The following is a 16,103-nucleotide window of genomic DNA, read 5'->3' on the forward strand; positions in this document are numbered from 1 at the left end:
ATTGCGGCTTATACGTAGGGGCGGCTTATATGCGAGAAAATACGGCTTGTTCATCTGTGAGCTTTTCTCATTGTTGCTGTGTTAGTAAGAAAGTGACTTAGCTTGTCAGTGAGAGCGAGTGAGGTTGTCGAGTGGGCAGGGAAGGTTTTGCAGAGATTTACGATGTGGTGGAAAGTCTAGAGTGTGGTGAGTTACCTCTTATTACCAATGAACTGGTGTGATTTCATTGAAAAGTGATCTAAGGGATATCAACAGGAGTTTTTCCTTTTCTCCCGCCCCTCAATCACATGGATTTTTCTGCTGCTTGGTTGACGTATATGTTGTTGTTCATGTGTTGTGGCTTCGAAGGCTTATTTAGTAGGTGATGACAGCCATAGCCTGTTATCAGTGGTCTGCTGTCTAATAGCCACTGGCTTTAAGCATCTGGCATCAAACAGCCCTCACAAGATGCGTTAACACATTCACGCCACCCCCACAGATGAAATGGCCAAATGTGTTTTTGTGCATATGCGGAAACACAAAGCGAGCGGGTGCTCTTTTTTTTTATTTCTTACCGCCGGGAATCGCCGGGCAGCTTTTAATTAGTTTGAGAAATAGATTCACTTATCTGCTCTTTGACACATGGGCCACGCACTAACTATATAAACACCAGGGCACACACAAACACACCTCCCATGCTGGCCTGTGTGCACTTGTCCGTGTGTGAGGACCTATCCCATCCATCAGGGGGTGTCGGAGAATGAGTCCAGGCAGGTGTGTGAGAGAAATAAATGTAATGCAGTCGGTGGGCTAAGCTTTGATTTGCCATGGAATCGGGGGGTGTTGTGTGAATAAAGTTGCAAAAAATACAAGTGGCAGGGGTTGGATATGAAATGGAATTGGAGTTTTGTGAGATTTGTATGATTTAGCTAAGATATTTAATGTGTTTTCACAACTATAAGGCGCACTGCATTATAAGGTGCACTCTCAATGAATGACACATTTTAATTTTTTTTCCACATAAAGCACACTGGATTATAAGGCGCTCTATCTATTTTGGAGAAAATTTAAGACTTTTAAGTGCGCCTTATGGTCCTAAAAATACGGTAGATTTTTTTGAATGGAAGTTGCTAAGGTGTTGTTGGGGTGTCATAAGATTTTACAGTATGTATTCAAGTCTATAACTAAATGTCATTTTATTTTATTTTTTTTAACTCAATAACTTTTCTGATAAGCAATACATTTGCAATGTTTACAAGCAGCAAGTTTGGCAACGCTCATCTTTCAAGCCTTTTAGCTCAAATTACTTAACATTTGCAACTTGTCTACAAACATTGAACGCTCTGTCTGAACTATTGACGGTAGATTAAGTACGTTGCCCTCTGCTTGTGAGTGGATAAGTGGATCACATAGACGGCTGGCTTTGAACCGAGGAAACTCGTCTCAAAATCAAGTGTGATGCGCCAGTAAGGGCATCCATTCCAGTTTTAAAAATTCCAGCCAGCATAATAGCTATGGCGACCACTCATCATACATTCCTGTTTTGGTCATCTGACTGAGCTGGCCCAAGTTATTGTCCCCAGGGTCTGTAAACTCATTTGCATCTGGCTGAACTATGGAAAAAGTGAGAGAATCCCACAAGCAGCAATTTAATTATATGGTCAAGTTAAATAAATAAAGAATGACTGCAGTATTAACTATTCAGCTTCATAAAATGACTTCTATTGGACAGAAATGGCTGGAGTTTGATTGTATTTGCGGAATTCACCCAATTTTGGAGGGATGATTTGCTGGAGTGTTGTTAGATTTCCTGCAGTCTTGTAAATACCTAAATTTGCTGAAGTCGGACATGATTTTACTGCAGTTGTGCAAGGTTTTTGTAAAGGCTCACTAGATCCAAATGTGCTGCAGACTACTGCTCTAAGTGTGTGTTATTTTACGTATATTTTTTGTGGGTAACTGTTTCTGCTCGTGTGTGTTTGGCAAAGTGTGCAGGACTCTCAAAAAAAGACCCTGCTATGAGTTCTTTACTATAATGAGCCATTCTGCCTTTAGCAAGTCTTGTTCATTTTCTCTCTCTTTCTCTCTCTCTCTCTGTCTGCACAATTAGCGATTTGGCTTCTTTTTGTTGCTGTTTCTCCCAGAATACATTCTGCTCTCAGGTGGCAAACAGTCGGTGGTATTTAGTAATTGCAATCCTGATTGGACTCCTGTTTCAAACAATACAAAACACTGACGTCTTCTATCCTCCATTTATTTGTCATTATTTTAGCATTATTATCCTGAACTGTGTTGAAATGATGGTCTCCCTTTTACGTCCATAAGGACCACCAAGATAGCCTGGGGAATCCAGACTAATTTTGCCTTCTTACAATTAACCTTAGCGTGTTCAATTAGTCATTGTGATGGGAAGACTATCATAAAAGAAAGACGAAACACAGACTAGTCACAATTTGCTCTGAGTCTTTTCAATTCCCAAGATAATGGAAAGTACAAGACACAGGTTCCTGCCTGATATTCCCTTGCCATGTAAGTTTAGTTACATGAAGTATCTGTACTAATTATTACAATGGCAAGGCCTTTACGTTGTGGTTCGCACGAATATAATCGCCCATTTCTTGTAGTACTTTCGGTTCCCTTTTTCTGGTCTTTGTCACTAGGAACAACTTGCTTTTTTTTGCATTTTATGCTTGAATGTACTTTTTGCTGTAAAAGCGAGATGTGCTGAAAAGTGTGCAATCCCTTGCCTGACCATCTCACGAGATCGGTCGCAGCTCATTGACTACAGACTGTCTGAGGCCTTTCACCCCTTGACATGCTCATGTGCTCATATGCCAAAGTTAGTCAAGCTTTACAGAAATGTGCACTTTATTCCGTTAGCATGTGCTTTGTGGCGACTACTCTGTGAATGGGCGATTCCTTCAATCCTGAGAACCTGGATTATAGACAATATTTATATTTAAACTTCAGTAATTCCTTGTTTTATGCCATAAATTTGCAAGTATTGGTGTCAACATCAGTATCAATACATATACATTAAACTAGGGCAGTTTTTTTTATTCAAACCTGCTGTTTTCATAATGATATTCCTTAAAAATAGACCGTACAATATACAACTGCTGACACAACGTCATTACTTCTTATTTGACTTCGAGTGGTATTCCCGGTCTCGTACCTGCTGGCACACATTCATCCGTTCGGTATTCCCTCCGGTCATTGGCTGACTCATAGCCCGCCTGCTGCCATTTTTACCTCAGGCCTCAGGTTGCTGGAGTCCAACAGAGTCATCATCAGTGGGCAGTGAGTGAAACAGAGTGGGATACATTATTTTCTCTCGTTTTTTTTCCTTACCCAAAGGCCCTCCTGCTATAAATATCCAACTGGCAATTCTTTGATTCTGCCTGAGGAGAAGGGAAGTGGGGGTAAAGGGGGTTCCCAATATGGAGGGAGCTGAGAGGGTCTACACAGTCGTTTATCTCCCGTGCCAGGCTACAAAATGGTATCTTTTTGAAGCACCATAATTCAAACATTTATAATAGGTTACACACATCTCAATTTTATCTGATTCACTATATGTAGGGATAATATTTCTTTGTATTTTCTGGGATTAACAACAAAGACCTAAAATTAAGGATTCCCCAAAAAGTTGTGTCTTGAGATAAGAGCGATTAAAAGTAGGAGACATGACAATTCAGATTTTATGTCATATTTTGTCATGTGAATTGATTAATTACTAATAAGTGCCACGGTAACAATATAAAATGAGTAGATAGTACAGAAATCCCTAAATTCACATCGGTTTTTAATGTGAATTGCTAGAATGCAACTCATTTGTATGCTAATATTGTTTTGTTTTTCAAACATGCTTTCCTATGTGTAGCCATTAAAAAGCCCCCTGCCAAGGTGGGTAGAAGGCAGAGTGACGCTGTGTGACAGGCGGGAAACGCGCCAGTCGGGGTATGATGGATGGAAGCAACTTGTCCGTGCACAAGTTTTTCCTGCCGTTTTTTACGACCGGTTTAACGGCGGTAAATCTTTTACACAGCGGACTCCACCCACTAAAAAAAGGCGAACAGGTAGTGATTTAAAAAAAGGCCTGGGTGCAGATTTCCCACTGACAGTCGGTGGAATTCCTGTTGAAAAGATCCTTGATGTGTTCTGGCCTTTTGTCTAGACTTTTCAATTGGATCTGCCACCTGATTCCCTTGAGAATTGGCTCAGGGAAGAAAAAGAAAAAAACAGATGGACAATCACTATAGCGGACATCATGAAGGTTTCGTAGTCACCACTTAAATTGGATTTCTATTACCGTCCAAGTTGTTTTTTATCTGTTAATATAGTTGATAGCTTTTCAAATGTGCTTGACACAATTTACATTGTTCTTTGAGTTTTTTTTAGTTTTAGTCAGTTGATGTCTATGCTTCTCATGTACTATGCTTGATTGCATAGAACATTTCCAGAACGAAACATGTTTCAATATGTCCAGGGATGTGTGTCATTTTACAGATGCTGACGAACAGTGTTAAATAGTGTAGTAGTCCAGAAGGTTGGGGAGCAAGGAGGCCTTAAATAGTAATTATGTTAGGGGCGCCCATGTCCCCCAAGTGAGATGCCAAAGCGCTAAAAGTCATATATACCATAGTTTGAGAGAGAATTCAAAACTTCTCTTTCTTAACATTGTCTCATGTTAAAGGATTATTTGATAAATTCCATTTTTTTTCTTCAGATTTGATTGTTTTGCGATTTTACCCAGCAATTAGTCAAGTCTTTTTATAAAAAAAAAATGGATTCAGCATTAGTACACATAACTGTTCATCTGTCACTTTCTGCTTTTTAATTAGATTTGGGACATTTATATCATGTTATTAAGTAAAATTGGTCACAGAGTGGAAAATTTATGACATCAAAACTTTCTCTCTATCTATAATGGGGAATTTATCACGTTTAACATTATGTCTATGGCTTATTGAGGCAAGCACACTTTTCTTTTTTCATATTGTATACATTAAACGTCTTAAAGTAATCACGGAAGAAAAAAAATAATACAACTTTTTATTGTATAATCTTCTCCTTCCAGGCTCTGTTTTCTTTTTTTCCCCCCCTTTTGTCAGTGCTAATTCTTTGTTAGCGTAAGGATTTCAAAGAACATCTGCTGGGCGTTTAGGGAGAATTAGCAAGGCATCGGAAAAACACACCGTGTTTAACCAAGCTCTCTTGTTTCCAAGATTAGCTTTGTGGCATGTTAAAGAAAATGTCTTACCAAAGTCTTTGACTTTTTGTACCTTGACGGTAATTATGGCATTAAAAAAACAACAAAAAAGTGTGTGTTAATAAGCTATTTGGCAGCATTATCTGGTCTTTCTGAGGACATATTTGAAAGATTGGATCGCACACTTAACAGGCTAAGAATGCACACACGAGGTTTGCGTTCACACTACTTGGCTTAATGGCATTGGCGTGGTTTATCTTGATGTCTTTGCTCGTCTGCATAGTGACCCGCCAGCTCTTATTATTCTCGTCATGACACATTTGGAAGCTTTTTAGTACAAGAGGGGAAAAAAAATTAACTTAACTTGGAGCTGGAATGCCACTCAGACTTAGTCATCAGTTAGAACCAGACAGATCTCTCCAAATGCCAATGTTTTTTTCATAAATGAGTGATTGCTGTCAAAGTTGCACCGATTGGTTGGGAAGGTATTCATCTTTTTAGTCAACTGTGAGCACCCTACCTTCAATATCTTAGAAAATAGTGTTTTTTTTCCCTCGGTGTCCAAACCATGCCCCCAGGGCCAACTGTGGCCCACTGCAGTAATCGCTCGAATATCGCAGTGAATGTAGACCAGACAAAAACCTTTAAGTAGGATCACCCCCATTTTATCTACCAAAATACATGTTTTTGTGCCTATACAGAAATACAAGTACAATTATGTGTACTTTTATTAAATATTACAGCTATAAGCATGTCAAAAGACTGAACTGTATTAATAATACAATTAATATAATGTATATATTTAAATATGCAACTACTCCAAATATTGCGGACAATGGACTCAAAGCCACAAGAAGACGAAGGACTTGGACTAAAACTACCATTTGTGTTTTTTTTTTTTAAATTTCTATCAAGCGGAAAAGAACTATTCTCACTGTATATACTACAATACTACAGTTTTTAATGGATTACTCTACCCAGATGTTATTGTCCCACGGCAAATTACGAAATTATAACTTAATATTATGGCTCGCACAAGAATCTTAAATTCAGCTTACCCCATTCGACTCTTTCGTTTAACAGATGATAACAAAAAATGTAGCCGATTTTTCTAAAAATACCCCTGTTCTATATACATAAGTAGTATTCAACGTCAAATATGTGCGTCTGCCTAAGTAATGAAAATTATTTGACCTTTACACCCTAAATATCAACATTTCCACAAGTTACACATTCTTTCCTCTAAAGTTCCCAACTCAAACCCTGTTAATTATTTCCCATTCTTGTTTGTGTATTGCTGTCCACATCTGCAACTTCATGTAAAATCTTCACGGAGTTAAGAACATGTATATACATACATACATACATACAGTTAAATATGCACACAGCATGACGTCTCTCCACTTGTGTGTTTAAAACGTCAGTACGCCAAAATGAAATTTGACGTGAGGTCGCATGTGTCGCTGCGACTTTGCCACGGGCCCGCAGAGTAAGTGTACGATACGCCGCTCCTGCTCCATAATTAATGTTCGATGCCCCACACCATCAGCACGACTGTGTGCATGTGCGCGTGCATTGCAGTGTGCACCAAGTTCACCGGATTTGTATAATTAATGGAAGATGTCATCAGTAAATCTCTAGGTGACACACATGTGTGTAGATGGCGTGTGCACGTGTATAATTGATGTATATGTGAGCATCATCAGACAGCACTTTACTCAAATGGTGCTTTCTAATCCTTTGTGGTGACAAATTGCTTTTCTTTTACCAATTTCTCCATCCACTTTGTTTCCTGTGAAGTGGTTCCATTCCATTCTTTGCCCTTCCTTTTCTTTTCTGAACTTTTGCAACCTTTACAATCCCTTTTTTTTGCATTTCCTATTTTTCCTGCGAATGTCATTCGCCTTCATTTTCTTTCCTTTATGAACATTACTTTGTCATCTTGCCCTTTACTTTACTTTCATTTTTTTTTGTCCTTCGGATGAGGGAAGAGAAGTTAAGTAATGCAAAGGGAAAGTCCATAACAAAAAAATAATAATAATATTTTCCTTTTTTTTGTTCTTTGCTTGATAACTTTTTAATTTTCCTTACTTTTATTTTTCTTACTATTATTTTTTTGACTTTTCCCCCTCAAATTTACTTATCATGGCCCATTTCTTTCCAGCCTGTCCACCCAATTTTGTATTATTCTCTTCTTTTCATTATCACCTGAACCTGTTTTTCTCTTGATATCCTCCCTTTCCTTTCTCTTTGTACTCTACCATCATTTCCATTCCTTCCTTCCCAATTGCTCTGCTTTAATTACTTACGCTTGTCTGTATGTTCCTTTTGTTCCTCGCTTCCCTTTCCACGCTTTTCTCTTCATTGCACTTGCATTTATTTATCCTGTCCCTTCCCACTCCTTTTCCCCCCTTTTCATTCCATTAGTGTTCCTTTCATTACCTCTTTTCCTTCCCATTTCATTCCCTTACATTCTCTTCCCTTTCTTTCTTCTTCCCATCCTGTTTTGTACTGAAAAGACAATCGGACGACTATTTTTGGTGCATTGTCCAACTCGACCTTGTGTGTGTGTGTGTTGAAAGTTAAGTGTGCATCGGTTGGTGTGTGTGTGTGTATCTTTTGCGTTAACCTCCAGGCATGTGTGCCGTGTTGATATCAGGACTTACAATAAGCCTGTTGCCAAGAGATTCTTCTTTAAGACCGTGTAGGACTCACCTACAGCCAGCCAGACAGACTCACACATGCACAAACACACAGATAGGGTGACATAGATCTTTTTGAAGTACAATTACATCCTCTTCCCTGCTCCTACGTGACGAGAAGCTGTCGAAATCTGTACCGGGCTGGCTCTCGCTGTGTATTTTGGGTGTTTTTGTATGTGTGTTGGATGTTACTTGGAGACAAAATACAATGCCAAGCTCACAAACACACACAAACACTGACAGCTGATTTTGTTGTGAACCTTTTGATGTTAAATGTGTGATGAGTGGGTGCATACTCTCTTCCCCGCAGTCTTCTCCTTACTGCAGCAGGTGTTTGCAACACAATGGACTGAGTGAAAGTCCATGTGGAATTACGAAAGGGGGGAAAAAGCCAGAGAAAAAGCCAAATAGAAGCAGTAATCCGTTTTGATCATGTATGCCCACCCGCCTCAGGAGTCGAACCTTTAAGAAGGTGAATTAAAGCAAGAGATGGGAGTCTGTTTGATCAAAGTCAACATTTAGAGGTCAGGAGAGCGCAAAGGAGAGAAAAGTGCTTTGTCAGCGTTGCCCTTACCACATTTGTATGGGAAGCTTCAAACGTGGGGTACAGAAACAGGGTGCCGGAGTCACGTAGAGGGGAAACCTGTCTAACAAGTGATTCGTGTATTCATTGTCACCTTATGTGCCAATAACAAGACATTCGAGCAGTGTTTGCTCTTTGTTAGTCTGTGTAAATGACATTCACTAAAGCACATGTGTCAAAGTGACGGCACGGGGGCCAAATCTGGCCTGCCGCATCATTTTGTGCGGCCCGAGAAAGTAAATCATGAGTGCCGACTTTCTGTTTAAGGATCAAACTCAAATGAAGAGTATAGATGTAAATTAAATTTACTCATTTTCCCCCTTTTAAATCAATAATTGCATTTTTTAATCATTTTTTTATGTTTTTAGTTCAAACATCATTTTGTAAAAACTAAAAATATATTTAAAAAAGCTAAAATAAACTGTTTTATTTGTTAAATCATTTATAGTTACTGTATTTTCCGCACTATAAGGCGCAAGTCAAAGGACTATGTTTGTTTTAAGAAACTGGAAACATTTGTACGTTTGTACCCTGTGATTCAGTCTGACTTTTATATTAAAAAGTGGGACAGGCACTTCGCCAGAAGACTTTCTATGCCTTCACAATCCTTGTACTGTGTTCCCCCGTAAACACTACATTCTTTCCAGCAGCGGGAAAGGAGACTTTAAAGCTCTCGTGCCATGTTCCTTTTCCTTCCTCTCATGTTCTCTCTGGCGCTTATCTTGTACTTAGTGATTACACAATTGAAAATGCTTTCTAATTACATCCTTCCCGCTCTCTGCTTCAATTAAATAGAATAAGCTGCAAGGCGGTAAAACAAAAAAAATATGCTGACTATCTTTTTGTTTTGTTCAATGGTATTTTTTTCTTTTCTTTAAAGGATGAAAAATCGACATTCTTCCAGTTTGGCGCCGCTTTACAACAAGAAGCGCTACTTATGCTGGCCATTATGGAGGAATACGACTGGCATGTCTTCTCTATCGTCACGTCAAAATTTCCAGGGTACCAAGACTTCATCAGCACCCTCAGGGTCACCGTGGACCACAGGTATTTTGCCTTGGCCAATCACTGATTGGTCCACATTGTCAAGTAAAAACTCAGTCATTGGTTGGTCATGTCAATCACAGATTAAATTCTTACATAGATAATTTGTAATTTTTGTTAGGTTGTTGTTAATTTGAGCTTTTATTCTTCATGAAGAGGTTTTTTTTTACATTATTGTGCGGTTCATTCTTTTAGTTTTGTACGTTGGGACCTCCAGAGTGTAGTGACTCTAGACGCCATGGACGGAGACCCCAACTCCAAGTCGCATATCGCTCTCAAGAGAATCCAGAGTCCTGTCATTCTCCTCTACTGCTCCAAGGACGAAGCTGTGTAAAGAACCAACCATTTTATAAAGACAAAAGACAAATAATATCAATCTTTATGACCAGAATCTGACTCCCTTAACAGTTATATCTTGGAAGAAGCACGTTCACTGGGCCTGATTGGAGCTGGTTACATCTGGATCGTATCCAGTCTCACCACGGGAAATCCTGACTTCACTCCAGAGGTACAAAAATGGATTCTTATTTTCTTGTGTGTGTGTGTGTGTGAGAGAGAGATACTCCTGGGATTTAGGACTGTGGGGTCCCTATGTACTCTTGGCCAGGTTTTGAGGGGGAAGCCATTGGAGCATGGTGGGTAGCTGAGGGTTTGGGGCCTGTGGGCATTCCTCCATTACAATCATGTGTGCTTTTTGGGGCATTTTAATGCTATTTACATCAGTCGGTGGCCCCAATACCCAAATCTGTCCACTCTATTTCTGTCCTATCTGGTAATTAGGTGTATCCACTCTCCACATGGTGCCCATTAGGTGAAAGGACTTGCAATAATCTTGCAAAAACTGTTTATAGCATGACCAAATATGCAAAAAGTAAATAGAGAGGAGGTCGGGGAGTAGGGTAAATGCCATAAATGCCATATTTAAACTGTTTTCAAGGTTTAAAATACATTCAGATTTACATTTGAGCATTTTAAGGTCAGTAACTTGTTTGCTCATTTGCAAAAACAGCAAAAGAAAAGCAAAAGTCTCAGTTCAAACTCTTGTGTTAGTCCAACTCTGCACTTGTGCAGTGCTCTTTATTCCACGGTTGCTTTCGAGAAAAAAAAATGACACGGCGCAGTCAGCAGTTCTGTGAATGCACTTAGGAGCTTTTTTGGCAGGGAATCTAGAGAACAGCAAGATCAATACCCGCTTGATGTATCACCATAAGCTCCTGTCACTTAGCTTCACTTTACATAGGCACACCAAAGGAGATCAACTACAATACTAATTGACTTCATCTTGAACCTAAGGAAAGGATAATCTGCTGAGTACGCATTTTAAATGGTGTTTTTTTTTTCAATATCTTTCCCATACCTTCCAAGGCATTTCCTCTAGGCATGATTTCCGTATCCTACGACGATTGGGAGTACCCGCTGGAGACTCGGGTGCGGGACGGCGTGGGGATCATCTCATCGGCCGCTACCGCCATGCTTCGGGAGAAGGGCGAACTGCCGGAAGGACAAGGTGGCTGCTACAGCACCCCGTCGGACCGCAGCCCGGGCAAGCTACCACCCAGCGCCCTACGCAGGTGGGTTTTTGATGTGAGGTTGTCAATCGTACTGCATAATGAGTCAATAGTGAATGTGAACATATTGTAAGGAGAGCAGGATTAGTTGTATTGATATAAGTATATTGATTTCATTAATGTTGTGTAATAATTGTATTAAGACTTTAATGGTCTCTAATTTTGCTGTCTGGGAGGATACTGGAAAAATGTCAATTAAGAAGAAACAAGGTGGACTTTGGTGTGTTAATCATAGTACTAGAATTTGGTAGTAGAATATTATTATTCATTATCAGATGCTGGAAAAAAAGTACTGTATTTTCATGACTATAAGGCGCACTAAAGTCTTAAATTTCCTCCAAAATAGACAGGGCGCTTTATAATCCAGTGTGCTTTATATATGGAAAAAATTAAAATGGGGCATTTATTGTGGTGCGCCTTATAGTTGTGGAAATACAGTAGAATACTAGAAGGAAAATACTATATTCTTCAATTGGTATGCACATGGAAATGGTGATATTTAATACTACTGAATTACACTTTTAGTAGAGAAACTTGGCCTACATGACCTAAAATCTACATATAGTATTTCTTTACATTGCGCAGTACTCGTAGTAGTCACACTACCATGTTACAAGTTATGGTTAAAATGGTTTCGTAAGTAAAATAGCCAAGGTTGATAACATCGGTATTTCCCGCAATGTAGTTAACAAAGATGTAATACCATTTTACACAAGTTTTTGCGTCGTTACTAGTGCCATATAAGCTGCTGCTGTAGAAAATAAACATGAAGCGAGGTGGCATTTGGTGTGGCATGCGTATGTGTTATTGTCGCATGAGTGGACGCATCGTCCAGATTAAGGCGGATTTGTTCTCCTTTCCTTGTTGCTTGCTTGGACACACACTCACACACCCACAATAATTATGTGGTGTGTGTGTGTGTGTTTTTTTGTGTGCGTGTGCAACTTCTCTGTCATGATTATACAGCAGGATTATGTTGCGTCGTCATGTTGATGTGGAGAATTACAATTCTTGATAACAACCGGCAAAGAATGCAATAAAAATAGGCCCCAAAAAAGATTCTGACTCAACAGCCAGTTACATCCATAGAGTAGGAAGCAAGAGAATCTATTTTGCGATCTTAACAAGAAATCAATCATGTGTGAATTTTGCTGCACTTTTTTTTTTAGCGCTTACAACACATACAATTTTTTTCTGGGTTATTTTCTGGACTATGGATTTCTTTGGAAGCCATTTTTTTGCAGTACAAGGTCTGTTGTTTGTATCTCAAAGTCATTTTTGTTGATTTATGAAGGACTTGGTTATGACTAGATGGTCTCGCTGACTCTCTTATTAGCAGCAAATATATACATCAATGTGGATTTCTAATATTGCCATAGCTGACAGCTTGATCCAAATTTACTTCCTTAACGCAGCCGTCTCTGTCAACATTAGACCGTTTATCTTGCTAACTTATTACATTGAATTTGCATATTTGTCACAACAACGGAATGATTTTTATAGCAAAGTGTGTTTTCCGTCAGCAGCTTTTTTTATCGACCGCTGTTTCCCATCGGAAAGACTTTTACGTTTTAATGGAGCCACTGAAGTGTGCAGACTCCAAATTTCAAGCAATTTGGTTTTATTCTTTAAAAAAAGATGTTCCAAAACAGGAATAAAATATAGGGCCTGATATTTTATTCCTGTTTTGGAACATCTTTTTTAGACTTTGACTATTAATACTTTTGGGGTAAAGTGCTCAGACTACAACGCAAAAATATATATATACTCTAATAATAGAATATGAAAAACAAACATGGCAAGACGATAGAGGACAAAAGTGATGGATGACTGAACAAAGTAAAGCTCAAAGAAACAAGGTGAACTTTGGGGGGAAAGCTCTCCATTTTATTTTAAATTAACAATTTGGAATAAGGCTATTTAAGGTCAGTTATATATACATGTATATAAATTAGGTATAAGGCTATTTAACGTCAGTACTATGTAGTAGTATTTAAAAAAATAGGGTTCTGCAGCAAGTGAAAGCAAAATAAACAAGTTAAAATGTGGTGTGGCCCACCAAATAGAAGATGTGCACTTTATGGTGAAGCTTTAAATCTCATTAAACTTCTATAATAACAATAAAAACATTCAATATAATTATCTAAAATAGTAGCAATTCTAAATAAAGTGATCCCGATCAAAAAAGCTGAAATTTAGTGAAGTAGTTAACATCAACAGCAGTAATGTAATATTTTTCTATAATACAGGCTACTGAAGAAAGCCACCTGTGTATACTTTGTATTGTATTGAGAAAAATATCAATAATTAATTGGAACAACATGAGTTGGAGCACCATCTTATCTGGTTTGTATTTCCGATTTTCCCTGTGAGGAAACGTGTCGATGTGTGAGTGAGTGAGTGAGTGTACATGATTCCGCCTTGAGTGAGAGCGAACGCGGCTGCGACTCTCAGAAATCAATGCAGAGTGTTGACGGGTCAGATATGTGCCCTCTGACTTGTCCTCCTCCCACACACATGCGCATACACACAAAAAGCTCACACCAATGTGTACATACACACAAACACACACGCAGTGAGTGAGTGAGTGAGTGAGGGTAACATCGATTTGAAGAGAATCTCTCATTCCCGTGGTGATTACTGAACGCTTAACTTGTTATTTCAAAGTTAACTTGCACTCTCACACGTTCAAACACACACAAACACCAGGGATAGCGCAACAAAAAAAATAGATAGGCAGTCATTCTGAAAAGTTTTACATCCGATTCCTATTTTTGGACTGCTGTAGTTATCAGAAAAAAAAACTTCTATTCTACAAGTTGACAACTTTAGTATTTTTACTACTACATTTAAGCAGCATCAGTAACATAGTCAAAGTACAGTATTTTCCAGACTATAAATTCCAGATTTTTTTTCTAGTTTGACAGTGCGATTTCTACTTAATATTCACACATTATGCAAATTTTCAAGTTTTATTCTGATTTTCCACAGCTTACTACATCAAAAGTCACCTTTTTTAAAGTATTTTTTGGTGTTTTCTTAGAGCTTTTGTTTTATTAGATCATTAAAGTGGCACTTGCTACAATTAGTGCTCATTTTTACTTGTTGGCAGCCATTACTGCATATGTTCACATAAAAATTATATAACAGGATTGATGAACTGGTCTTTCTTACAGACACATGATGCACGTTTGGAATGATGGCAGAGATTTGTCTTTCACCCCCGATGGTTACCAAGCAAACCCTAAACTGGTGGTCATCGTCTTAAACAGCAAGAGGACATGGGAAAAGGTACAAAGTGTATATTTTTGGAGTACATTGGGATTCAAACCATAGTTTCTCTATTCAGATGGGTCGCTGGGAGAATGGCACACTGTCGTTGATGTTTCCCGTGTGGCCACGCTACAATTCTCATGGCGACGAAGATGCAGATGAGAACCATCTGTCCATTGTGACTCTGGAGGAGAAACCTTTTGTCATTGTGGACAACGTGGACATCCTCACTGGGACGTGCATGAGGAACTCGGTGCCATGTCGCAAACACGTGAAAGAGTAAGTAGACTTTCTCTGTCTTTTAAAGTCGAATAACCACTCAAATTTCAAGAATGGATTTTATTTTTAAATCCTTAGATTATATAGATGTTTCAGTCATATTTCTTTATTTATTTTTCTGCTGTTGGTGGTAAATGTGTCAACAAAATTTAAATTAAGTAAAATTTCACAGTGAAAGTGTCCTGAGATCGAGAGTTCAATCCCCAGTGTGTTTTGACCTTACTCTTAGGGGTTTTGATATTCTCCTATGTGGGTTTTCTCTGGGTTATCCAGTTTTTCCCATATTCCAAAGCATGTGGTGGGCTGTTTGAGCTCTCTAAAGCACCCCTGGGTATAAATACACTTGCCAAATTTGGTGAGCGTTCATATCTGACGAGGCCTCCCAAGAAAACGATAAACTTATCTTGAGTATGACATTTAAATATTAAACGGAGCATTGTGATTTGTCATTAATTAAGAAATGTTTTTAGGGAGCGATTATCACATATTAGCGATTTGGTCATGATCACATGATCGGCAGTTAATTAGCGCCGTCTCACTGGTCGATGACAATCTGTTTCTTTGCGCGATTATTTTGCCGTTAGTGCGTTGTTGAAGCGCAAAGCTAATAATGATCAGTGCATTTATTCATTGTGATTCACGCTCTCCACTGCGGCTTGTTTTCCCAATATTGTGTTTATTAATTGCTCTTTTCCCTCTATGGACATATCGTAATCATCCAATTCTTATTTATATCCCAGCTGTTTGTGCTTGCAGCATCTGTGCGATCAAGCATAGAAACAGCATCATCACAACTTGAGCTACTTTGATTTGATTGGCTTTCCCCATTTTATATGCAACCATGTAGCAGAAGATGACTCAAGTACATTAAAACCAACAACACTTTACTATGCAAATTGGGTCAAGCATACTAACGAGACGTTTGGCCATTTCTTATCCAAACTCGTGAATAAATTAAAAGCTGTTTCTTCAGGAGCTCTTCCCTCTCGTGGGACATTCCCCAAACTTTCCTCATATCCCATTTGGAATGCTGCCAGTTTCTTTGCCCTCAACCCGACCGAATTCTCCTGATGTCGACTGACAAGTCATGTCAGAATCAGAGTTAAGATTCTGATTCTGACATGTCTTCCTGTTACCTGCCTCTTCAACGCTTGACCCGCTTTTTCCTCTCGAGTCAGATTCTCTCACTTTATCCCCTGAAAGCGTATAACTGCAAGTCCGTGTCCTATCCAATTCAGCATGGAAGCAGGAATCCTGTCTTATCCTTTCCAGTTAAACCGCTGATCTTCCCAATCAGGAAACCAGTTTAAGAATGAAAACCCAGAAAAAGGGTGATGATGTCATACAGACTGATTGAATACAGTGACAGAAATGTTGTCAATTTCAAGTTATACCCTCTTTTAACCAAGAAAATCGACTAGCCGTTGACTCTTCAGCCAGTTTTATACATCTTCTGACATGAAGAA

The 16,103-nt window shown here is 38.8% G+C and overlaps 1 protein-coding gene across 1 annotated transcript in view; it reads left to right on the forward strand.

Moving 5' to 3' along the window:
- grin2ab (glutamate receptor, ionotropic, N-methyl D-aspartate 2A, b) overlaps positions 1 to 16,103 on the forward strand; it is a 68,490-nt gene that overhangs the window by 41,541 nt on the left and 10,846 nt on the right. The window contains exons 5-10 of the mRNA XM_077718114.1: positions 9,354 to 9,520; positions 9,713 to 9,847; positions 9,926 to 10,025; positions 10,883 to 11,088; positions 14,262 to 14,376; positions 14,435 to 14,637. Coding sequence (XP_077574240.1) covers positions 9,354 to 9,520; positions 9,713 to 9,847; positions 9,926 to 10,025; positions 10,883 to 11,088; positions 14,262 to 14,376; positions 14,435 to 14,637 — 926 coding nt within the window. The remainder of the gene's footprint in view (positions 1 to 9,353; positions 9,521 to 9,712; positions 9,848 to 9,925; positions 10,026 to 10,882; positions 11,089 to 14,261; positions 14,377 to 14,434; positions 14,638 to 16,103) is intronic.

Source organism: Stigmatopora nigra, chromosome 6 (genome assembly GCF_051989575.1).
Source record: "Stigmatopora nigra isolate UIUO_SnigA chromosome 6, RoL_Snig_1.1, whole genome shotgun sequence".
In the NCBI taxonomy this organism is placed as follows: domain Eukaryota; kingdom Metazoa; phylum Chordata; class Actinopteri; order Syngnathiformes; family Syngnathidae; genus Stigmatopora; species Stigmatopora nigra.